At 44.1% G+C, this 26,018-nt stretch overlaps 1 protein-coding gene across 1 annotated transcript; it reads left to right on the top strand.

The window, feature by feature from the left end:
• atp8b2 (ATPase phospholipid transporting 8B2) lies at window positions 1–24,435 on the top strand. The gene is made up of 30 exons (XM_041943121.1): window positions 1–162; window positions 2,266–2,333; window positions 8,033–8,091; window positions 8,221–8,334; window positions 9,323–9,421; window positions 9,604–9,665; window positions 9,811–9,883; window positions 10,206–10,276; window positions 10,381–10,460; window positions 11,028–11,186; window positions 11,258–11,346; window positions 11,567–11,763; window positions 12,449–12,569; window positions 12,865–12,952; window positions 14,065–14,099; window positions 14,212–14,371; window positions 14,461–14,649; window positions 15,247–15,362; window positions 16,026–16,190; window positions 16,638–16,749; window positions 17,502–17,607; window positions 18,562–18,796; window positions 19,013–19,196; window positions 19,899–20,122; window positions 20,230–20,313; window positions 21,071–21,316; window positions 21,453–21,591; window positions 22,147–22,277; window positions 23,457–24,062; window positions 24,161–24,435. The coding sequence occupies exons 2-30, from the start codon at window positions 2,309–2,311 to the stop codon at window positions 24,248–24,250; spliced, it is 4,059 nt and encodes a 1,352-aa protein (XP_041799055.1). The 5' UTR covers window positions 1–162; window positions 2,266–2,308; the 3' UTR covers window positions 24,251–24,435.
• Window positions 24,436–26,018: the final 1,583 nt, after the last annotated feature.

Genomic DNA, 26,018 nt, shown 5'->3' with positions numbered 1-26,018 from the left:
ACGGTGTCTCCAGCGCATCCCGGGCTCCCGCTTCGCCCTCCCACCTCACCACGGGCCAGTCCGCCCGATCCAAGCCCGGAACCTCACCATGACCTCGGCGAGAGGAGCAGCGAGGACGCCTACATTGGGAACATAGGCTGGTCATAGCGGCAGCTGGAAAAGGTAGGTGTGTGTGTTTCAGAGCTGTTGTAGCGGTGCTCAGCTGCCCACTTCATGTATGGCCAGTCCGCCTTGCAGTCCCACTTCATCAGCTCAAAGTACTAATGCGCGCCTCGGCTCTCCTGGTCAGGTGCTCGGCTCTTACAAGCTACTGCGCCAGACACAGCTCTTAGTTTCCGGGGATTTCACACTGAAAAGGTCTCGTCGTCAAAACATTTTCTCAAAGTCAAAGTGAAAGTTAGTCACGACACTGTAGTGACTCCAGACATCACTGCGCTTCCTCTAATGGAAGCAGAGGTTCTGGGGTGTAATTCAGTTTCAGCTCTGTGCACACTGGTTCAATTTTGTTCTTGTCTTTTGTCAATTCAGTTAGTTGCTCTGTGTTTCCTTATGACAGTAACTGACCTACAACCTTGTGCTTTTAAATGGGGTGTCATGCAGCCACCACAAAAACTGCACAGCGCAGCAGAGACTGGAAATTATTCAAAAATAACAACAAGAAATAAAACCACCACCTTGTGCTCTTTGTCGTAGACATCAGTAATCACAGTCTGCTCTTATTCTCTGCTTCCTTATGAAAGCAACTGTAGAGACCTGCAGTAAACTTGTAGCTCATTTTAACGGCATGCAGATACCACCAGAAACTATATTAGCATCTATATGATAGTGAATCAGAGGAGATTAAAAACCCTGTAATTTCATTACTCAACCTGCCCTCAGAGCAGGTCAAGTACTTAATGGTGTAACTTTGTTAGAGTTATTCAAGGCTGAGGTTATTTCATGACAAAGACATATTCAAAGTCATTATAGTATCCTGTAAAATACTTTTAGCTCGCTCTAAACCCATTTTATTATCGCCATATGACCGCCCCCCTGAGTACAAGAGGGTTATACAGCCTTTCTACCCCTACATGTGTTTTTTAACTTCAAGAAGCATAGAACAACAACAGTCGCCCCCAGCTCTACAGGAATATTGCAGCACACATATTCTCCTTTTTGTAGTGTTTTAAGATGTGAGGTGTTGCAGCTCAAAGCTGCTGCTCCAAATCCTCTAAAACTTCAGAGATGAAAGGAATTCTGCCCAGAGGCCAAGAAAGGTGCTCAGATATTCAGCGTGGCCCTGGTGTTTCTCGCTCCCCGGGTTTTCTGCTTTATTTTGCACCAGCGCCGAGGGTCTGTGGGGTTATAGAAGTCGCCGGCCACAGATGACGAGCAAGACAAAGGAAGGGATGTGAAAGACTGAGGAGAGAGGTGAGAGAACATGGCAAACGACTCTCGTCGCACAGTCTCTGTCAGATTGATGAAGAGGTGGTGCACACTGTGGAAAGTGAGTAGAGAGCATGCAATAAAAGAGGAGAGTGTATGACAGGGCAAGAGACGATGCTGGAAACTGTAGCTGAAAGCTGATCGGCCCAACTCGCACGGAGAGAGGCAGAGCTGCTTTTTCTCTGGAGTATTGATCGGCGGCTTGCTGCCTCGAGCCGGTCTGCCTTTCTGTTTGTACCTTCTAGTGTGCACTACAAACCCGAGACAAAGACGTCTAACGGCTCGCCTCTGCGGCCTCATCCTTCATCCTTCTGCCTCTTCTGCATTGTTACTTAATGGAAATAAAACACAGTGAGGTGTGTGATATTAACAGGTCAGCATAAATGAGAAAGAGTGGAGGGGAAAGTGAGAAGAAGAGGGAGGAGGAAAAATGTCGCTCCATTACTCTCTCTCATCCGCTGACAGTGGATCTGGGCCGAGCCACCAGTCCCCAGACGCTGTGTGCCACAGAGACAGATGCAGCTCTCTGCTGAATGTCATTTCCTCATTAGGGCTCTAACAGACCTGAGAGAGTCTGGTGTGTGTGTGTGAGTGTGTGTGAGGCAAATACATTTTTTTTCACACCCTGAAACAAAAAAAAAAGACAGTAGGCAAAGTGAAATCAGGCTCTTTTTTTTTTTCCAAAAAAGCACTTTCTCTGTCACACTCTGTTTAAAACAGTCCTCACTTCGTTACCTCTGCTGTTACCACTTATTTTTTCTCTGTGTCCTCCTCGTTTCCTCACTCCTCAGCATCACAATTAAGGCCACTTCTCTTCTGTGTCCTTCACTTCCTTTGCAGACAATCCCATGGGCCATAGCAGAAGGACGCCGGCAGAGTGGAGATGTTCAGAAAGAGGCCTCCTCCAGGTCAGTACCTGACATGAAACACACTAAAAACACACTGAAGATTCCAGTCCGATCGTCCAGACCAAGTCTCGGGGTGTTCAGGGATGCATTACGAGCAAAAGGCTGAACGCAGTCATGGGTTTAATCCACATACAGAAACAATATTTTGGCAGAAACACTTTAGTCACATCATAGCGTTTTAGAATTAATTACTTACTCTGCAATACGCATTATATAGGTTGATAAATTTACTGTACATTGGTGTCCAGATAGATGGTAGAATCACCGCTGATGGCTGAAAATACTCCTGTACTGCTGCTTTTTCCTCATGTTTGAAAAGATAAAAGCACATTTGCAAGCCTGATTCCAAAAAGCTGGGATGCTGTTTCACATATACTCAAATGAAACCAGTACAAAGACAGTATATTTAATGTTTGATCTTGGGACAGGAGCAAGAACAGACTGGGAAAGTTGTGGAACACTCCAAAAACACTGTTTGTATCATTCCACAGCTAAACAGGTGTTTGCTAACAGGTGATTCATGATTGGGTATGAAAGGAGCATCCTAGAAAGGCTCAGTTGTTCACAAGCAAGGATGGAGTGAGGTTCACCACTTTGTCAACACATGACTGGATAAAGGATTTTACTACAAGGGCTCAGGAGCACTTTTCAAAACTGTTGCCAGTAAACAGCATCTCAACTTCTTTGGAATCAGGTTTATAACAGCATAGCCTGCCGCACCATGTTTCAAACGCCCCGCATGTGTCATTAGAGATGTAAACACAAGGGAAATAAATATATGTTATTGGAAAGTAAACTTTACATGAAAAAGTCAAATCAGATCTCAGCGAGGACAACAGACACACAGTATGCTGAGCTGAGCTACTAATACCCACAGTCTGGATACAAGATGCATGTTATTGCAAAGCACACGAGGGACTTTACTGAAGGGGCTCACTCAGGGTTGGACTGCAGAGTCTCTGATATTGTAGCATCAAGGATGCACTGCAGAGCATTCAGGGGGCTCAGAAATCATATGATGATTTATGTAAATAATGTGAAGATTGATTGTAAAGTTGATTTTTCATATGCAGTGCTGTCATCATTACTTGTATGTGAGCTGATACATAGTGTGCAGTGTGCAATGGTTCTATGGGATGCAATTTTGTGGAAGAATCCTATTCATGATACTGCATGCTGTCCACTCTCAGACACCTCTCCTGTCTCAAAGATCTGTTGTGCCTGAATTAATACAGGAACAGTGTCAGTTTCACTACCCGAACTGGGCTACATTCAATTACAGCTATGACTCTTGTGCCAACGTTAATTAGATAGTTAGCGCTTTATTCTGGACAATTACCTAATTGCTAATTTGTGTGTGTGTGTGTGCGTGTGTGTTAATGATATGCATATACCTCGTGCACAATGCAAGTTCAGAAAATGCATATGAAAAGTGTGTGTGTGTGTGCGTGCGTGCGTGCGTGTATGTGTGCGTGTGGTCGGCATCTTTAATGTATCGGCACGAGGCTAACCGCGCAGCACGTGCTCTTGCACCTGCCTGGCCCCGCCCACTGCAGTGCACCTTCCACCGTTTAAACGCGCAGGAAACCGGACAGCTGCACGAGCCTCTCTGGCTCCGACTTGCTCCAATCAGCTCTAGCTTCGTAGATCCAAAATGGCGCTCACTCTCCTCATGCAGAGGCGGTTGCCATGGTAACGACCATCAAGCCAGCGCCTATGTGGTTACGTAATGCCCGGAGCGGAGTGTTTATGTTTGGGATCAGACGCTGGGTGCAGAGCTCGCACATGGATGCGTCAGTTGATGAAATAATGATAAAATAATACTGATGTGCGTTTGCACAACAAGACTTTACAAGGTTTAGGAGATGTATTAATGAGTCTACAGTCTATATGTTTATAAGTTCTAATCAATATACATTTTAAGCAATCAGAGCCTGTATCTAGCGACCGTGAAGTTGCTGACGATATTACAAAATAAATGACCTCCGTGTTTCTGCTGCAGGAGGGAGAGAAATATGGCAAGTGTGTGCGTGTGTGTGTGCCTGTGTGTGTGTGTGTAGGGAAGGGAGAGAGGCAGGGATGGGACGGTGCGCGCTTAGTCCAACTTTACCGAAGTTGGGAGCGGAGCTTCATCCCCGCGTCCTTGCGGAGATGCGGCGGTCATCTGTCATCGGAACAGCGCACCTTTAGCGAGAACTGAGACTGCGGGAGAAGTCAAGATGACGGTACTGAAAGACTTCCCGGACAAATGGTTCCCAGTCGTTTTGCCCCTGCAAAGACAGAAACAGAAGGGACCAAATGGAGCCAAATCGAAAAAGAAGCGGACAGGTACGAGTCTGTGTGACCGCTGAGGCTGCGGTTAATTTCGCTTTTTCTCCGGAGTGTTTACTGTCATCATCATCGTCAGCAGGGTGTTGATACAAACTCCATCTCAAATAAACATCGTTCTCACGCTCATCCCAACTGAGTCCAAGTTTCATTCCTGCTTCTTCATCTCACTCACCCCATTTTATAATGAACTGTGCTTGTGTGTGTGCGTGTGTGTGTGTCTGTGTGTGTGCCTACACTGTACACCTCATCATATTACATGTCCATAACAGACCTCAGGCTTTTTGTACTGTACAACTTTATATCTGCTGGTCCTGTAATTACTGAGCTTTCTGACTCTGTGTATCAGACACCAGCTTCAGACATCAACTGTCAAACACTTAATAACAGGGAAATAACAATTATTCTTCATGCTTAGATGTACTTTTCCACTGCCAACCAGTGTTGTGGTTCAGTGTCATCTTTTTCTCCCTCTGTTTCCATCTCAATATTAGCAGATAACCCGTCTAATGTGTCTCAAAGTCATTGCTCAGTTTTCCTCATGTCTGCTGATTATGACTGTGTTTACATGCGTGGGATGTGCACATGAAAACACAGCCAAGCTTATCTCAGTCGGTATTTTCTGTAAATTAGAAGGATGGTGTCCTTGTCTCTGCTGCCTGAGACGCTGATCAATCTTCCGGGCGCCAGCCTCCGCTGGAACTGCACTGCCTCGTCTGTATCCTTATTCCTTAGCTTAACTATCACGACTCGCACTGCATGTGCACCTTCATTTGACCTCCAGCCCATCAGTCTGTCACTGTGTCACTCGCATCCTTTTCCAACAAATCAGATCAAGCTCTGTGTGTGTGCGTATGTGTGTGTGTGTGTGTGTGTGTGTGTGTGTGTGCACGAGCACGACTGCAGACGATTCCACTATCCCATTTTCATCTAATTAAATCAGCCACAGTGAGTGATGATCACTTCTGCACAGAGTCGGATCCTGACTTCGGCTTAGTCATGGCGAGGACAGTGGCAGCGTTTCCCATAGGTCAGGCTGACTGTGCTCTGTGGTCATCATTGGTATGACTTCTGCATTCACTGTGTTATGACACATGAGAGAATCAGAGCTGTGGCACGTCACCTCACATGTCCAGCTGTCGGGGGTGGAGGCTGTTAAAGAGACAGGGGGGGTGGATGAAAAGAAATTAGCCATTCTGCATGAGATAGCATGATATTAAGTATTTTAGTTTGAATCAATATTTATGTACTGCTTCATGTCTCAGTTGTTTATGGAAACCTTACACTTGCAGCAGAGTAAGACTGCAATTGACGATTTCTCAGTAATGGAGCTTTATAGATTTATACGCACTTGCTGTGTAGCATCTAGTCTGCGTCAGGGCTCCTAATGCCCTTGAAGCCGTCTGAGACATTAAACACTTAATGGACAGTTTGCTAATGATGCTCATGCATTCAGGTTGGGTTGGTCAGCTTGCACCGGAGCGCCTGGTCCTGACATCAGATGCTGGGAAGCCTCGGTGTCTCGGTGCTTACCTGGCACAAGCGTCTTGCCCCCTTTGTGGAGTGTTTATGCAGTCTTGGCACTGCCTGTCAGACAGAGCTCTCTGGTGAACACTTGCCCCAGAAAGCAACATAATGACCTTCAGGTGGACGGGACAAGTGCCAGAGGGAAGAGGGAAGAGGGGGGGTCGGAAGAGTTTCAGCAGAATAGATGTTGGAGGATGTGCACATACAACATCAGACCAATCTGATATTGTTATACTAACCAGAGTATAGAAGAGAGGGTGTATCAAACACCATCAACCCAGAAATGGATTATTATATGGTGCCATTTTATATACGCTCAAGGTCTAACAGCTAAAACATGGCTTCACCCAAATTAACCTCACATACACCAGAGATAGAAGTCACGTGATGCCCTGAACACTCCCTCTAACAGGTATATTTAACCTAGTCCTGCTACGTGTTCTGTGGAAGCAATCCCTTTAATGTTTTGAGGAGTATTTGTGGGTAATACTTTATGACAATGTTGGATTTTTATGATTTTTTTGCATCAATGTGATGAAGCTTCTTCATAAGTTAAAAATAGACATTTCTGCCTTGTTATTTTATCAATAACTTTAAAATAACAAAGACTGTGATACAGGATATTGTCCATATTGTCCACTCATTCTGTTCCACTTGTTAGTCTCCTTAAATGTTAGCATCTGATAGTAACCTGAAATGTAAAACAAAGGGGGCGATGGCAAACACTTTGTATTTTCTAACTTGACTAAATCCGCTGTGACAACAGCCCAGCTGGTCTGCAGTCGACTGGAGCTCACCTGCCGCATCAAATCTGTCTTGTAACCCGACAGGAAAGAGGAGCTGTAATGGCCTCTCTTTAACTGGCCTGTGTTTGTCTGGTGAAGCTGAATACAGCAGATGTTATGAGCTGCTCAGGGTGAGATGGGGGGTTCACAGCGCTGCAGAAACACAGGAAACCGCAGGTCTTTGTTTACGTGTGTGCTTATGACTGGAATGGTTTTGGCCTGTGCTGTGTGATGTCCCTTCCTGTGGCGCCTCACCACCTCTCAGACATCAGTCAAAGGTGTGTTAGAGACTTTGTGGTTTCAGAGCGACAGTGCCTCTGTGCAGAACGTATGCTTTGGCCCTGAATTTCATATCCGTGCGTGCGTGTGTGCGTGTGAACTGTGTGCAGCTCCGTGCAAAACAGGCCAGTCATTTCATTTCAAAAGCAGCCTCATCAATATTAGAGGAGACAGGCTTGGTGGAGGAGGAGGGGAACTCCCAAACTACTTGGCATCAGCATAAACAGAAAACTAAAAACAGCGAGAGGATAAGGAGCAGGGTCAGGAGGGGAGGACTACAGCAGCTCGAGCACCAGAGGAAGGAATTCCACTTTTACCCTCAGTAGATTTAAGTGTAATGGATATAATGCTTCATCTGTGACTCCCCGTCCTGGCTCCCTGTGCTCCTGTTGAATCATACAGATGTACACACTCATCTGTGGTTACAAGTTGCATAACTGGCCCAGATTGCACATCCAGTCATTAAGAGGCAGAGGCAGCAGTTAATTAAAGATAAGGGGTAATTGGTCTGATAATTAGTTCCAGTGTGTGTGTGTGTGTGTGTGTGTATGTGAGTGTGTTGTGTCTACTCCAGCAAACTCTCTGGCTTCATTGATTTATAAATGAACGCACAAACATAGCGGACTGTTGTCTCCTTCGCTCTCTTTCTCTGTCCAGGAGAACATTACTGATATCGATTGACGGTTGGTCCTTTTATGCACTTGGACAAACAGAGATGCAGCAGTTTGAGTGCTTTCTGTATATTTTTGTTGTGATGTTATCCTTTTGTGTCTTCTGCAGAGGAGGAGAGAAGGGTCAGAGCCAATGACAGAGAGTATAACGAAAAGTTTCAGTATGCGGTAAGACGGTTTTCTCCCGTTCCATAATATGGACTCTGTTTCTAAATATGAGACGAACGTTTGAATCTTTTTAACTGAAATCTTCCCAGAGTCTCTATGATTTTCTGTTTTTCTTTTCTTCTCATCCAGAGTAACTGCATTATGACATCCAAGTACAACATCATCACCTTCCTGCCCGTCAACTTGTTTGAGCAGTTCCAGGAAGTAGCAAACACCTACTTCCTTTTCCTGCTCATACTGCAGGTGAGGAGAGGAGGTGAAGGAGGGATGGAAAACAGGGATGCAGAGAGGGGGAGAGAGAACCTGTGCATTTGTGTCTTTGCGTGTGGGCGCAGCTGCAAACGCTGAAGAGTTCCTGGTTTACATCTCTGAAGGCCAAGATAGTGATATTTGGCTTGAGTCATGTAAATTCAATCAAATTGATAGGTGATAATAAATTATAATAAACAGCAAAAACATTTAAAATCCAATTAATTGCTCTAGGATCAGTTTTGCGAGAGCATTTACAAAAGACAAAATTAGTGTGGCTTCTGCAGTTTAGGAACCTGAGAGCAAAGCCAGTGCTGACGCTGGATAAAACACATCCAACCACATGAGCACCTTTCACACTCAGCTGACGGGTCACAAGCTAAAAAAAGGTTTTGCACCCCAAGTTTCACAGTTATGATGTTCAACCTTTTCAACAACGTCATTACACATAACATAACACACTAACTACAACTATGATGGTAAAGTTGGTAAACATCACACCTGCTAAACATTAGCAACACCATTGTAATTGTGAGCACGTTCGCATGGCGACATTAAGGACAGCCTAACAGAGCCGCTAGCATGGCTGCTGACTCTTGGTCTTGCTATGTTTTAACCTATGTTTTAACCTTTTTCATGCTAGATGAAAAAACATTAAATTACACGGCCGTCAAGCTAACAAGTCCTTGTTTCTTATACTTTAAAACCACCTATTATTGAACACATGCTTGCTTAAGAGAAGCACCCAAACGAATTTGTTTGTGTATTGTGAAATCACTGCTTTGTACCTGCCTAATTGGAACCGTCTTACCTGCACCTAAACACACACGGTACGGTACGTTCAGGTGCACTCGGGCTCTGAAGGAGCTCAGCGGCCGGCTGTGTGGTTAGCGTCAGATGTAGCTGTCTCTGAATTGCACATTGCTGTTGTGTCTCTGTTCAAACAAATCTGCAAACCACCCTTCTCTCTGTCTCTGTTTAGTTAATACCTCAGATCTCCTCCCTGTCCTGGTTCACCACCATCGTGCCTTTAGCTCTGGTGCTGTGCATCACTGCAGTAAAGGATGCCACAGATGACTATGTGAGCATGTTTTTTTTTTTTTTTTTTTTGCACCTCATGGTCATGGCGGGATAACATTACAGTGCAATACAGTACAAGGACTTCAAACTGTTTCTAGCAGACACTATTTTGACTGTGGCCTCTTCAATATGCTGTGCTCCACTCAGTTCCCGAGAGCTCACAGTGATCTTTGTCTCCTGCAGTTTCGTCACAAGAGCGACAACCAAGTGAACAACCGTCAGTCTCAGGTCCTCATCCGCGGCTTGTGAGTCTCCTGTCTTATCATTTGCAACTCAGCGTTTACCAGCTGTTGCTTCCTAAACTAAGTCTGCTAATTATACAGTTAATTATTTAAGTCGAATCATATCTTTGATCTCTCTTTACCATGTCTGTCTGTTTTGCTCTTCCAGGCTACAGAATGAAAAGTGGATGAACGTTCGAGTGGGTGATATCATTAAACTGGAAAACAACCAGTTTGTGGCAGTAAGTGTGCGTCCAATAGTGCAATAATCATCACCACACATACACAAACGTACAGAAATCAGTCCAGTTGTCTTGCAGGGCCCATTTTAATTAAGGCTCTTTAAGATTCTATCTACCAACGCAGTAGTACTGCTCAGGGTTTAGCCTGAGTCATTGTATATATGCATGTGGTCATGTGATCATCATGATGGCTGGTAATTACTAATTTGTTTCCAGATGCATATTTTATCATCACTGTGTCATCTGGGCCTCACTACCTCTGTTCCTGTGCTCTCAGCGCCATGCAGTGGATGCTAACCTCAGCTATCGTATCTATTTTCAGGCTGACCTGCTCCTGTTGTCCAGCAGCGAACCTCACGGGCTCTGTTACATCGAGACAGCCGAGCTGGACGGGTCAGAAAACACACCACACCATACCATCGCCTCACAGTGCCTCACAATCTGCACAAGCAACAGGACACTATGTCAAAATCGCTGTGTGCTGTATTATCTTGCAGAGAGACCAACATGAAGGTGCGTCAGTCTGTCTCAGTGACATCTGAACTCGGAGACCAGAACAACTTAGCCTCGTTCGACGGTGAGATTTGAGAAAACTCATCTTCTTCTCTCGGTTTCTGGTTTGGCGCGTCTTCCCTCCTTGATAGTGTAAAGGTCAACAGCTTTCAGTCTGCGTCTGAGCGTTTAACAGAAATGTTATCCACCTTCACACCCTTCCACATGAACAACAAGATACGCACAAAACACGCACACGCACAAACACACGCACACACACACACACACACACACACACACACTTTCTACCCTCCCCTTCCAGCATTGAGCGACAGCCTATCATCACCCGCCCACGAGCACACACAGCGAAAGACTTCTGTGTCAGCACAGCGCGCCCACACACACACACTCCTCACCTGCTCAGGAAAATGCATTACTGCAGCAAATCAACCCCCACTTTGTCTCATATCAACTTACTAAAGGTGTGTGTTTTGGCCTTTGGGTTTGTGTGTGTGGCAATGGCATGATGTCATGGGGATGATCAATTCAGCACTGTCATACAGTTAGAAAGATAAACCTATACTGTAATTGGATTTGATGGACATCCGTGATATAGCGTCTGGTTTAGGTTTGTGTGTGTTTGTGTGTTAAGGTGAGGTGGTTTGCGAGCCCCCCAACAACAAGCTGGATCGTTTTTGTGGGACCCTGTACTGGCGAGACAAGAAATACACCCTGACCAACCAGAACATGCTGCTACGAGGGTGTGTCCTCCGCAACACGGAGGCCTGCTACGGGCTGGTCATCTTCGCAGGTCTGTGTGTGTTTCTGCGTGCAGGTGCGTATGTGATGTCACAGGTCTGACCTTCCCTGTTTTCACCGCAGGCCCAGATACCAAACTGATGCAGAACAGCGGTCGCACCAAGTTTAAGCGTACGAGCATCGATCGTCTGATGAACACTCTGGTCCTCTGGGTAGGACACCTCAAACCTCTCACTTTCATGCCTCACACAGTAACTATTTCAGGACTTGATCTCAGTGGCTTGAATCCAGTTTCATATAACAATGTATTCTCTCCTAATTTGGACTCAGCTGACCTGAGATCCAAAATGCAAGATATCTGATTTTCCACTTAGACACTTTTCTCTTGCCCACTCTGTCTGTAATGTTTCTCAATCTGTGTGCTTCTGTCAGATCTTTGGCTTCCTGGTGTGTATGGGTGTGATCCTGGCTGTGGGTAATGCAGTGTGGGAGAGGGAGGTGGGCTCCCTGTTTCAGAGCTACCTGCCCTGGGACCCTCCTGTTGACAACTTCCTGTTCTCGGCCTTCCTCTCCTTTTGGTCCTACGTCATCATTCTGAACACCGTGGTGCCTATCTCTCTGTATGTCAGGTGAGGAGAAGACTAATAGACACACTGCGCAAAGATTAATTGTGCGATTAAGTTACGCCGATATCTTAGCAGACAGGCGTTCACAGCAACTTTGTTGTCTCCAGAGCACCACATTACTGAGCAGACTGCAACTGGATAGTGACTGAATATATAAAAATGCAAATGTAATTAGACTAAAACATGCAGTCAAGCTTTTCTAAATATCTCTGCAGGGAGTGTGGGAAGATACATATCTTACGTATCTTTAATCCTCGTGTAACCTTATATCTAATCTTCTGCAATAAAAAACGAAGAGGAGCAGGAGTATGTGAAGGTTCGAATAATTTAAATAATAAAAACCAAAGTGCTCACACAGGCACAAAATAATGCATTAATGCCATTATTTCAGTAAAAAGCTTATGAACAAGCTATGAATTATTCAGCTAATAACTACAAAGTACACTTTTGTCATTTAAGACAAAAGCAAAACTGCATATTATACAACCTCATTATACTTGCCTAAATTGCGTGTTAGACTATGATCTGCTGTCATATTAGCAACAATGAAAAAATAATGCTTGTACATATGAACACATCTCGAACTTAAGGTGAGCACAAAGCAGCTTCCCTCCCGCGTGACCAGCCGCTCTTTGACCTTTCTACTGTTACTGTAAGCATGTCCCTCTCTCACCTGTCTGTGCGTCAGTGTGGAGGTGATCAGGCTGGGTCACAGCTACTTCATCAACTGGGACCAGCAGATGTTCTGCTCACAGTGTAACACAGCTGCTGAGGCCAGGACCACCACTCTGAACGAGGAGCTGGGCCAGGTGGGTGTCTACACTGAGGCAGCAAATGCAGCCTGTGTGTGTGATACTGACACATCGTGCATGTTTATTATCTCTTCTGTCCATCCATCCACCCGCTTTCTGTTGCTTCTGCTGTAATTTTTCAAGAAATCCTGCAGTAACAGAATGATGGAATCACTTGTCTCTTTTTTGTCCAGGCCCATATTTTTATTTCAGAATACAGCAGTGTTTTTAAAACATATCTTTAATCTTACATTAAGTTTGCAGTTATTACTATGTGTACTTTTAGATTTACTGTTTCAATTGTTTCTTTTAGGTTGAATACATCTTCAGTGACAAGACCGGAACTCTCACTCAGAACATCATGAGCTTCAATAAGTGCTCCATCAATGGACAGACTTACGGTACACACGCACGCACACACACACACACACACACAGACACACACGCACTCGCACACACACACACACACAAAACTAAACTAAACCCAAGTCTACACCCTAAAATTTAATGATTAAAGTTCTTGAGATTTGTGTTTTGCCCCCATAAGGAGGGTGAGTCCCCACAATTTACTTTGTAAACAGATTTATGTCCCCACAACATGAGTAATACATGTCTACACACACACGCACACACATACAAACACACACTTAGTAGCCAGTGTTGTCATCTGTACAGTCTTTTGCAACTCAGTATAACACTGATTATCTCTTTATCACTGAGGTCATAGATAAAGACGGTCTTGTACTGGACTACATTATACTAAGAGCTGTTTCTACATTTTTGTCCTTCCCTGTTTACAACCCCAGTTCCATAAAAGCTGGGACACTGTGTAAAACATCAATAAAACAGAATGCAATGGTTAGAATTAATTAATAATTGATTATTTGTGATAATTTGTTTACCAACCACAGTTTTGTCATGTAGTAACATCCTTTTTACAATTATGTGTTCACAAAGTGGTGAACCTCGCTTCATCCTTGCTTGTGAATGACTGAGCCTTCCAGGATGCTCCTTTCATACCCAATCATGATACTATCACCTGTTACCAATCAACCTGTTTACCTGTGGAATGATCCAAACAGGTGTTTTTGGAGCGTTCCACAACTTTCCCAGTCTTTCGTTGCTCCTGTCCCACCTCGTTTGAAATGTGTTGCTGCATGAAATTCAGAATAAGCAGATATTTATAAAAATCAATGAAGAGGTCAAACATTTATATATATTGTATTTATATAGGGTGGCAGAATATTAGAAATTCTTATAAATGTTCAGTCTAGTACAACACAATCACTAGCTATGGCCTCAGTGCTAAAACATTTCATTGAGTAAGCACATTTACGACATTGTGGGCAAAAACTTAAGAATTTATTAGATAACAGTTGTATTGCATTGCATTTGGTTGTACAGGTTTTACCTTCTAAAGAAAACACAGAGTGTAAATGTGTCCTAAATGCCATGTACACACACACAAATAATACAAAATAAGGATTCATGCGTCTGTTTTTGTCACTGTCAGGTGAAGGAACAGATCCGCTGGGACCTCAGCAGAAGGTAGAAATGCTTTTTTTAAAATTAAAAAACACATTTATACACACCCAACATGAATAACATGTATGAATGTGCTCAGAGTTAACAGAGTCCCTGCCTCTTCTTTTACCTTCAGAGACTGGACTTCACTCCCTTCAACCCCCTGGCAGACCCAGACTTCTGTTTCTATGATGACACCCTGCTGGAATCGGTGAAAGTGGGAGACTCGCACACTCACGAGTTTTTCCGCCTGCTCTCCCTCTGTCACACCGTCATGAGCGAGGAGAAGAGCGAGGGTGAGCACGAGACCGGCAGATGGGAGTCAGGGAGGTTACGTCTGTTATTTGTTGTCCTTTATTTATTACCGTTTAATATGTCTCACCAGGCGAGCTGGTTTATAAGGCTCAGTCTCCAGATGAGGGCGCTCTAGTGACTGCGGCTCGGAACTTCGGCTTTGTGTTTCGCTCCCGGACACCTGGGACCATAACCACCACAGAGATGGGACGACCTGTCACATACACTCTGCTCGCCATACTGGACTTCAACAACATACGCAAGAGGATGTCCGTCATAGGTGTGCATCGCCATTTTCAGTTTACAATTTACCAAAAAGGGAAAAAATCTAGAAATGTTTCAAAAAATAAAAGATTGGGTAAAATATATAGAAATAATTGGATTTAAAAAAAATATAGAAAACATCTGAATGAAAAATGATTTCAGAAATATGATATATATACATTTATACTCTAGATGACATTTATACAGCAATAAGTGTTAATTCTGACCAATTGATCTTTTTACAATACAATGATGTATTTAAATCATGGTGCACACTTCTACAGACTGACAGGAGAAAGGCTATTAGTCATACTTTACATTTTACTCCTCAGTGAGATTTCTCTCATCCTGTGATTGGTCTCTCTGTAAGGTGCTGGAAAACAGCCCAGAAAGGACAGGTTGCTAATCACTTTTTCCTAAGCAACAACTTTGGTCTTGCAGCAGAGCCGCTGGACCTGAGGCTGTGATACATCAGACAGACAGACAGCCTGTATGTGGGAAGGACATTTGTTGAATCTGAGAAAGAGGAGCCTGCTTATCTGAAGGTGATGGAGGAGTTGTATGGACTCCTTGGAGTATTTAGTCTTCATCGCACTCTGTTATTCCTATTCAGTGCGCAACCCAGAGGGCAGGATCCGTCTGTACTGTAAAGGAGCTGACACTGTGCTGCTGGAGAGACTCCACCCCTCTAACCAGGAGCTGATGAATATCACCTCAGACCACCTTAATGTGAGTAAACGCGCTCAAGCACAGTAACTCATGGATGGACGGATGGATGGATGCATGCAGATATACTGCCATCTAGTGTCTTCAAACATGAAAACAGTTGAACATCCTCACTCAGCATCACGTACAGTACATCACCTTGACCTGAGGACCCAGAGATCGTGGAATGGAGTACCACCAACTTCTCTGTTTCTCCTCATGCCAGAATGTGCAGTGGTGGAATGTAATCAAGTACTAGGAAATATTCTAGTACTAGTACTTGAGTATTTCCATTTTCTACTACGTCATACTTTGACTCCACTGCGTTTTGGAGGGAAATACATTTACACATTTTACACTTTAGTTATTGGTTACTTTGCAGATTATATCAAATATATATATATATATATATGTGTGTGTGTGTGTGTGTGTGTGTGTATATGTATATGTATATATGATATAATATGATATAAAATAAGCCCCTCTTTTACCAGCTGCAACATTAATAGACACATTAATGCATCAGTCATTATAATCCAGTAATATGTATAATATCTATTATTCTGAAACGGGCCATTCTGCACTTGTGCTTTTGGGACAAGTATATTTTAATGCTAATACTTTTGTACTTCAACTCAAGTTAGGTTTTAGATAAAAGACTGCATATTACTGTATATTTGGTTGTAGGAGTATGCTGCAGATGGCTTGCGGACGCTGGCGCTGGCCTACAGGGACCTGTCAGAGGACGAGTGGGAGACGTGGTCAGAGAGCCACCGCTGTGCCGACAAGGCCACCAACTGCAGAGAGGACCGACTGGCAGCCGCTTACGAGGAGATAGAACAAGACATGATGGTCAGTGACTGAGAGCGTGCATCAGTGTGCAAGGTCATGTGTGCATTTTACTTTCGTTTTGATGTACGTGGAACGTTAAGCCATTACTTTCTCACACAATTTATGCAGAGTTCCTTCCGCAAACGGAACAAAAATAGCCCTGTAGAAAAGGGAACTCACAGTAGCTTTAGCTGAATGTATCCTCCAGACTCTAATTGGTGAGGGGAAAATCCTGTCTTTGTCCTCCACCTGAACAACACTGTCAGATCTTCTCAGTAGAGAATGTTGTTAAATTGATGCTTGATTTAATGAGTGGAATTTGTGGTAAACCATTTCAAATCATAACATAAAATTATTTTTATGTCCTCCTTAAATTTCCTGCCAGTATGACATGGAATTTGCGTGTACTTGTGTGTGTGTGTGACCATGTTTGTGTGTGTCTTTCTGTCTGTCTACCTGTGTGTGTAGCTCCTGGGTGCCACAGCTATAGAGGACAAGCTGCAGGAGGGCGTCCCGGAGACCATCGCTGTCCTCTCTCTAGCAAACATTAAGATCTGGGTTCTCACTGGAGACAAGCAGGGTGAGACGCTGTCAGATCTTAGTTTGGATGCAGTTCTTCAAAAAACATAATGACTTGCAAAGAACCAAACAAACAAAGATATCCTTCTTTTATAGAGATGGTGGTGGCACATGAATGGTTAACTCGGCATGCCGTCTATTCTGCAGCCATGTGTACACTGTGTGCAACATCGCATCCATACAATGGACTCTGACACTCCTGTTTGCACTGTGGTCAACATGAAACCAGGAAAACCTGCAGATTCCCTTGTACAATGCTAGAGATGGAACAAGATGCTACTTTAACCAGCATGCACTGATGTTTACATGTTCCCTATAGTGGACCTCCAAACTCTCACCCATTGAGAGGTAGAAAAGCAATATCAAGATCATGTTCCTCGTACAAAAGCATATATGTTCACCAGCTAATTGCAACTATTGGTCACACTGACTGGAGGCCAGTGATCAACGAGAGCGTCAAAAAGCATGCAGGCAGCTAACAGTGAAACACAGTTTTCACCGTGAACAAATCTCCTGCAAACACACTGAAAATTAAGGGGAATTCTGGCAAGAATAACAAGATGACAGTGATTTTCTAATTATTGCTAACTTTTATCAAGGTACCTATAGCATACTGGTTCTTCTCCTGTCACATATGATTAGAGATATCTCCAGCTCAGCTTTTGATCTATCCAAGCTCTCAATCTGGCACCTGTTCTCGTTATGTTCAGCTGAAATGTCGAACCGGTAACCCTTTCCCCCTCTCTCACGCAGAGACCGCTGTCAATATCGGCTACTCCTGCAAGATGCTGACAGATGACATGACAGAGGTGTTCATCATCAGTGGACACACTGTGCAGAGTGTACGGCAGGAGCTCAGGTCTGTCTGTCTGTCTGTCTGTCTGTCTGCCTGTCTGTCTGTCATCTCTGTTTTCTGTTCTGTGGGATCCACACTGACCAAAAATGACAAAAGGCAGGTGTTGGCTAGAAAGAAACTAGGAAGTGTATGCATGACTGAAGTGAGTAGGTGTGGTGGCACAGTGTTCCCACAACTGCTCAAGTGTTGCTGAACAATATCCAGTGCTCAACCCACACTTTGATTTAACCACTACAGTTAAATCAACACTTTACAACCAGCAAGCTAGTTAAATGCGCATTCCTACAAATACACTGTCTCTTCCAAAAGGTGTCAGTTTTATAAAGTTAGTTCGTGCCTTGTTTGGATATTCACTAAAACAAGTTTTTTTTTTTAACTCCATATTGAATTCAGTGTTGATGGAGGCTCTTGTGCCTTCTTCTATACATCATGCACGGCTCTTCCAAGGTTTGCAGGGTCAGGAGGTTGCAAAAAGGTGTTAAGTTTAGTTGAGTCAACTTTGTTGCCATTATGACAAAAGTGGTGGGGAACTTACCTTGATGAGCTCATCATGTTACAGGAAAGACCGGGCAACACATCCTGCTAATGAAAGCTTATTATGATTAAAACATTTTGAAATACAGAGAACACTGTAAATGAAGAAGATGTCGCCCCATGTCGTGGCACCGTACGGATGTTTTTCACGTGATGCACAAACAGAGGGCTGCAGTGATTCAGGTGACATACAGAGGTGGATGAGGGCCTGAAACATCAGCAGTAACATGAGAGTCTGGGTACAGCTCACCACACACTGTTTTTATCTAATCTTTGATTTGTTCTCATGGCTGTGTCTGTTTTCCCTCTCTGCCATTCCTCTCTCACCTGCCCTGTTTCTTCCTCTACACGGTCGTGTTGTGCTTTGGTTCTGTCTTTGGCACTGACGAGCCCTGCTGATGTTGAGTTTGTCTTCCTCTCCAGGAGGGCGAGGGAACGGATGATCGAGCTGTCACGAACCAGAGACGGTGGCAAGGAGGAGGGGATGGAGGGATGGGGAGAGGCATGTTTCATGGGTAACGGGTTCAAGGAAGGACAAGGCGAAGATGGCACGGGAGGAGGAGGGAAACAGCTGCAGTGCCCTCCTCCTCCTCCTCCCCCAAACCTCATGGACAACATCTCTGGAGAGTTTGCCCTCGTAATCAACGGTCACAGTCTGGTATGAATGACACACATATACTGTACACATACTCGTACACAAAACAGTGGCCCTGATGAATTAAACTGTCAACTGTCAGGATACAGTCGGTGGCCAGAAATGTGTTGTTTGCATCGACAAAACATATTTTCCTTCTTAAAGTCCATCTCTTCCACAGCTGAAACTGTCACCCCCTCCCCATTTAACCCATCCGCTCTCCCTCCTGCTCTTTGACAGGCCCACGCACTAGAAGCGGACATGGAGATGGAGTTTGTGTTGACGGCGTGCGCGTGCAAAGCGGTGATCTGCTGCAGAGTCACCCCGCTCCAAAAAGCCCAGGTGGTGGAGCTCATCAAGAAACACAAGAAGGCCGTCACTCTGGCTATAGGAGACGGAGCTAACGATGTTAGCATGATTAAAAGTGAGTGGTGCGGGAGGGATGAGGAGGATGGAGAGGAGGAAGTGAACCTGGATTATTGTTGAGACGGAGAGGAAAGGCAAAAGGAGAAGTGGGGTTTAGCCACGTGGGTGCTGGTGTTTGTCATGAGGCAATGGAAATTCTCAGCAGCTTGTTTATCTACTTGTAGTGACGAAGACGTGTAGAAATATGTGTTGCAGTCGGTGTGATGTCTTCATCAAGTTTAGTTCATCTTTGGTTGGTCTCTTCAGTGTGGTGAGTTACAGCTTATTGACACTTACAGCTCTAGACTTGATGGAAAAAGTCAAAAACCTGACTTGTATAACTTAATATAATTTTTAGAATTGGCGATTAGCTTTTGCTGTTAGCTTATTGGGAAGTGAGAAACCGGAGACGAAGCACTGACTCCGTAGTGGAAAGGCAGATCCGTCACCCCACCCATTCGACATTTTGGGAAATGTGCTTATTCTCCGAGCACTAGATGAGTTTCCTGTACTGTAAATATGAAGCTACAGCCAGGACTTAGTTATCTTAGCTTAGCATAAAGACTGGAAATGTGCAAACTACAATGAAATGCTGAATGATGCTTTCTCCACAGCACAGAAGCAAATTCATATCAAAAAACCCTACAAGAAAGCCAAAAATTAAACTTGCATTATCTGATTAACTTTTCTGTCTCTTGTCCATCTCTGTCCACTCCTCCAGGTGCTCATATCGGAGTTGGCATCTCAGGTCAGGAGGGGATACAGGCTGTGCTGGCCAGTGACTACTCCTTCTCCCAGTTCCGCTTCCTACAGCGCCTCCTGCTGGTGCACGGCCGCTGGTCCTACCTGCGCATGTGCCGATTCCTCTGCTACTTCTTCTACAAGAACTTTGCCTTCACCATGGTGCACTTCTGGTTTGGCTTCTTCTGTGGCTTCTCTGCACAGGTATAGGTCTTGAGGACATCTTCATATCAACAATCAGTGGTTGGGAAATTGTAATCAAGATTTGTCACCATGTCTGTGTTTGTGTGTCCGTCTCCTGTCCCTCGCAGACGGTGTACGATCAGTACTTCATCACTCTCTACAACATTGTCTACACATCCCTCCCTGTGCTGGCCATGGGGATATTTGACCAGGTCTGTTCAAACTATAATGTATAAAGCTCACCAGCGCTCTGTTATTGGCTGGAGGCTACACACCCGCTGCCTAAGGGTTGCAGCCCAGAAACAACCTGAACACAGCAAAATAGGAAGAAAATAAGAAAATACAGGCAGAGGGCAGGGTCTCTGTAGATAGATAAATACATTAACACACTCTTAGGTCAGAAGTGATGACTGAGAGGGATTACTTGTGTATGAGCCTATATGTTTTTTTTTTATTTTACGAAAATCTTGCATAATATACATAAAGATAATTATGAATAAAGAAATCACTCATGTCATGAGGTTGACATTTGTGGTGTTGAGTGAAATGACTCAGAACCAACTGAGTTGATTGACACAACATTTACAGATATTCATCAGGACAGTCAGGATGAATTGTGACAACTTTAACGATCCCTTAAGTTTTCCTGTAGCACCATCTAATGACATTGTCATTAGCCTCAGCCACACTTTGTGTCTAGCATCATCAGCAAATCTTGGCATGCTGAAACACTAAACTAACCTGGTACACGTTAAGCCTGCTAAACATCGGCATGTTATCGCTTTCAATGTGAGTATGCTAGCATGCTGACGCTAGCTCAAAGCACCACTGTGCCTAGGTGCAGCCTCACACAGCTGCTAGCATGGCTGTAGACTCTTAGTTATGCATGCAACAGAGTAAAATAAATAAATATGTAGTAGGGTAGTGTTATTTTAGTAAATACATGTCCTCACATCCTCTCTCTTGCAGGATGTTCCTGACCAGAGGAGTCTGGAGTATCCTAAACTGTATGAGCCTGGGCAGCTGAACCTCCTTTTCAACAAGAGAGAGTTCTTCATCTGCATCGCGCAGGGCATCTACACATCAGTGGTGCTGTTTTTTGTCCCCTGCGCCATCCTGTCCGACGCCACTCAGAGCACCGGTGTGCCCCTCGCTGACTACCAGACCTTCGCAGTCACCACGGCAACAGCCCTGGTCATAGTAGTCAGTGTACAAGTGAGTGAGGCCAGAAAAGTGTTAGCTTTCCTCACAGTGGCAAACCTCTGTAGCTAACTACTGCCTGTGCCATCATTGCGTATTAACTGTGCGCCTCTGCTGTTTTGTGCACGTGTGTCTCTGTGTGATTTTTCAGATCGCTCTTGACACAGGCTTCTGGACGCTTATCAACCATGTGTTTGTGTGGGGCTCTTTGGGGTCCTACTTCACCATCATGTTCGCTCTGCACAGTCAAACCCTGTTCAGGATCTTTCCCAACCAGTTCCACTTTGTAGGTCGGTCCCCTGTTCTCTTTTATTTGTCTGTCACACACAAAAACACACACACACTAGAGCCTGATAAATACTGAATGTTTGTGGCTGATATACACAACACTAACATAGGTATCGCAGAATGAAATACCAAATCTAACGAAAATGGCATTTTCTTAATTTTGTGATGCCTCAAATTTGTCAAAAATAGTCTCAAGTGTAATTGCTTTAGAAATTCCAATAAAGTAGTATATAAAGCAAACATAGCAAAAGTATATTAAGACTGAATGAGGAAATATTTGTTCAAGTACACAAAACAATGCAATAAATAAAAGAATTATATGTAATAAAAATATTGGCTCATCAACATATTGGTTGGGTTCAATGATCCGCCCACTCACACTTCGACACATTTACAAATGCAAAGCCTGCACACATGCACTCAAGTCAGGAATCATCAATTCATATCTGAGTCAGGTTTACTGTACGCCACCAGTGAGATCATCACCAGTAACACATATTTGCTCATATGTGTGTGTGCTCATGTTTGTTTATGTGTAATGTGTGTTTTGAGCACAGGTAGTGCCCAGAGCACATTGTTGCAACCAGTCGTGTGGTTAACGATTGCACTGGCAACAGCAATATGCATAGTTCCAGTTTTGGCATTTCGCTTCCTCAAGGTGGACCTCAAGCCCCAGCTCTCAGACACGGTGAGAAAACACACGCAAACACAAAGTTTCTAACACTGGTGTGTCCATCTTCTTCATTGCATCATGTGTCAGTGACACGTCTTCCCAGCAGGTCAGTCTGAACCTGATCTCAGCCAATGATTAACTGCAAGCATACAAACAGTTCATTTGAGCGTGTGTGTGCGCACATGTGTTGTGTGATGTTAAGTTCAGGCTTACTGTTCACTGGCCTCCTGCACTGCAAATACACTGCAAATATTGACTTTATCAGTGCACCCTAATGACACAAGTTGCTTTTAGTACATGAATATAAAACCTGTGTGTGGGTGTGTGTGTGTGTGTGTCAGTGTGTCTCAAGCGAGTGGGGCATCCAACCAAAGCCGGCCGCAGGGTGGTGTGAAAATTTTCCTTTTTTGATTTGTTTGTAGGGGTTTCTACTACTGTTTTTCACACTGGGGATTAGTTTGAGTTGTAAAGCACAAAGAGTTTGTCTGAGATTGAGGATCAGGTAGAAAAGTTGCAAAGAGAGTTTGACTAACGACTGAAGCGCACAGTTATATATATGTGAAAGAATGAGTAAAAATAGCAGAGAAAATAAAGGCAGCAAAGGAGGCAAAAGAGAAAAAATGGCAATTAGTGGAAAAATAAAAGAATTTAGGAACCTTAAATTCCCCATTTTGGGATGCTCATTAGCTTAGCTTAGCACAAAAAGTAGAAGCAGGGCCAAACAGCTCATTCTGAAGGTGACAACAGCCTAACGGCCCATTTAACATGTCGGATCTCGTTTTTTTAAAAATAAGTTGTGGGGTTACAGAGGGTTACGTGCTGGACTGTTTCTCAGCGAGTCACAGGGACTTCCCGGAGTCTCAGCTGGTAAAACAGTAACTTGCTTCTGGTGTATAAAGCACGCAAATAAATCCGCCGCTGACGCTGCGTGAGTGTGGGTTTGAACGGGTGATTAAGAGGCAAATTATAAAGCAATTTCTCCGTTAAGGCTGAAAAGTGAATGTATTTTATCATGAATGTATTTTTGCATCATCAGCTTTTCATTTTTTGTTAATGTTGTATGAGAATCTGTCCAGTTCAGCTGGACGCGCTCGTTCAAACAGACGAGCTGTGATGCACTAACAGCTGTGACATGCCACTGAATCTCATCACCGAATCTCACGTCCCTCTTCCTCTCCTCTGTTCCTCGTCCAGGTGCGCTACACTCAGCTGGTGCGGCAGAAGAAGCGAAAGCCTGTCGGTCGTAGCGTAGGCGCCTGGCGTGGGGCGGGCAGTGTGTCGGAGGGCCGTCTGGGCGCTCGCAGCGGTTCAAGGAGGTCAGGCTACGCCTTCGCCCATCAGGAAGGATTTGGAGAGCTGATCACCTCAGGGAAGAACATGAGGCTGTCATCTCTGGCCCTGGCCACCTTCGCCTCCAGACACAGCTCCAGCTGGATAGACACGCTTCGCAGGAAGAAACACGCCCACACTCACACGCCCCCCAGCGCCTCCGGGGAGTGCAGCCCAGCGCCCAGTTGCGTTTCTGGGTCAGTTCCGCCGCTCTCAAACTCCTCATCTGTTCTGGGCGGCTCACAAGATACTCCCATCGAGGAGGAAACGGGCACAGCACCAGCCCATAATATACAGACTGTTCTCACGGCATCCACACAAACCCCACCAGCTTTAGCACCAGTTTCAGAAGCAGCTACACCTCAGGCTTCAGCGCATGTCCTCAATGCTGGCGTCCTCACCCCCACAGCAGTGAGGTCCCATGGGGGAGACTCTCCTGGAGGCTGGACCATCACTCTTGGGACTGTGCAGGTGAGCTGCTCTTATAACACATCCGAAACTATACACGCCGACTACATGATTGAACTCTGTTAAAAACTGTAACCGTTAACTCTTGCTCTCTCCAACAGGAAGCTCTGTTTGGTTGGAAAGCTCGCACCGCTGCATCCAACAGCCCAGGCCCACCTTCTGTTGCCAAGGAAACCAGCCAGATTGAGTGAAACATTCAGAATAAACGGGGAAATAACTCCACTGCTGTCCATCACATGTTTGCGCACATGCGATGTGTTGTGTGCAGATACTGAGAGCAAACAGACTCATATAAAAGTGCTCTTCTCTCCATTTCCCAACTGAAACTTCTATAAAAAAAAAAATCCAATACATCCAAATCATAGAAAGAAGTGGCTCACTCCAGTGACACGGACATTGCCTGCTATGAATTTGGATTTAGCGTTGACGTGTTCCCACAGCATATGATAACTTTGACTGACAGAACATGAGATTTTACGGCATATAACTGAACTACAGCAGCGGGTGCAGGATAATTTGCTATGAGCGATCTGAAAGATTGTTGTTTTAGCCGCTCTCACAAACGATTCATAAAGCGGCTCTCAAAATTAGCAATGGGTTGGATGAATCGGCCGAATAACACGACTGTCAGCCAGTGAAGTGCAGGCATTATTATCTGTGAAAGGGTTTTTGTCAAAACATTTTGTCAAACAATATCCTCAAGCCTCTGTGTTCACTATAGTTCTCAGTGAGAACGGTACTTTAAGTTACAGAGCACTGCAAGACTGTTGCTAAACTTGTGTCCCTTTCTCTCATTGATGCGTTCTTTTCTACTTGTTATACCTCTCCCTCACATATTTCATTTCTTTTTTTGCATCATATTGATGTGTTTTATAATTCGAATGGCCTACTTGAGTTGCACCTTAAAGCAAGCTCTCATTGCTTTTCCTCCTCTTTGCAAGCGTGTTTTGTTTATGTGTTTTTTCCGTGGTTTGACAAAGGGTCAAATCGTGTGAATGTACCTCTGATGTGTCTTGTACCACCACAGTCTGAAAAACAGACAAACTGCCACAGGCTTACTTAAGGTTAGACGTGGGCATCGTGCAAAGAAACTCAAAATCAAAGACAGAAATGGGCATTTAAAGGTGGTTTGTCAAATCCTCAATCATACTGTATACATACTGTACACCTCAGTGAAGTGATTTGCATTTTTATTTGTCCATGAATAAAGGGAAGGTGTTTGGGGATAACCATGCCTTAATATACCAAACTTTTGGTCCCCTAAGCTGTTTCTGGTTCCTTACCCTTTGATCAAGTACAACGTCCCATCTGTGTTGTAAATGCTCCCGTCAGATATTGACCCCTGACTCGGACTGAGGTGAGGTAATGATTAAGTAGGGTAACCAGAGAAATGATGTAAAAGCTGCTCTCAGATCTGTGCCTTTAAAGCAACTCTTAGACTGAAAACACAACTGAAAGCTAACATGCAAAAGCAAGGCTGGAACAGTACAGTATTTGGCCTCGCGAGTTGTTTATTTGTTGTTTTTTAGGGCTGGAACGTGGAGCTGTTGAACACTGGTCAATAAACATGTTTTCTCTCTTTAACCTGAGAGAAACATACCGTGTCCATGCAGATGTCATTCTAAAAGCTCTGCAGGTTTAAGGTAGAAATGACTGCATTGTGCTGGGGTGTGAAATTAGATGATGAATAACAAAAAAAGGGAAAAACAATAGACAACGTGGGAATCTTTTAGGTTTTAAGTTAAACCTCAAGAAAATTAGTTCTGATAAAATAGTACCTTCAGTCCTTTAGTTTATCATATATGAAAATATTATCAGAGAATAGGAAGAGATCATTTGAATTGTGCACAAATCAAAAAGCAATATGATAGTTTAACTGTTTTACTTAGGAATGAAAAATACAACAAGCTATACATTCACACATGTATAATACATAATTAGAATAGAAAAAAAACATAA

This window comes from Chelmon rostratus, chromosome 8 (genome assembly GCF_017976325.1).
Source record: "Chelmon rostratus isolate fCheRos1 chromosome 8, fCheRos1.pri, whole genome shotgun sequence".
NCBI classification, from domain to species: domain Eukaryota; kingdom Metazoa; phylum Chordata; class Actinopteri; order Chaetodontiformes; family Chaetodontidae; genus Chelmon; species Chelmon rostratus.
Note: the sequence above shows the minus strand (reverse complement) of the source record. Positions and strands in the feature narration are given on the sequence as shown.

Bases quoted from the DNA above. Each gene is read 5' to 3' on its own strand.
- atp8b2 (XM_041943121.1), top strand. From the start codon at position 2,309: ATGTTCAGAAAGAGGCCTCCTCCAG. The intron at 8,092-8,220 runs GTAAGACGGTTT...CTTCTCATCCAG, and splicing joins ACGAAAAGTTTCAGTATGCG to AGTAACTGCATTATGACATC. The intron at 10,461-11,027 runs GTGAGATTTGAG...TTGTGTGTTAAG, and splicing joins CAACTTAGCCTCGTTCGACG to GTGAGGTGGTTTGCGAGCCC.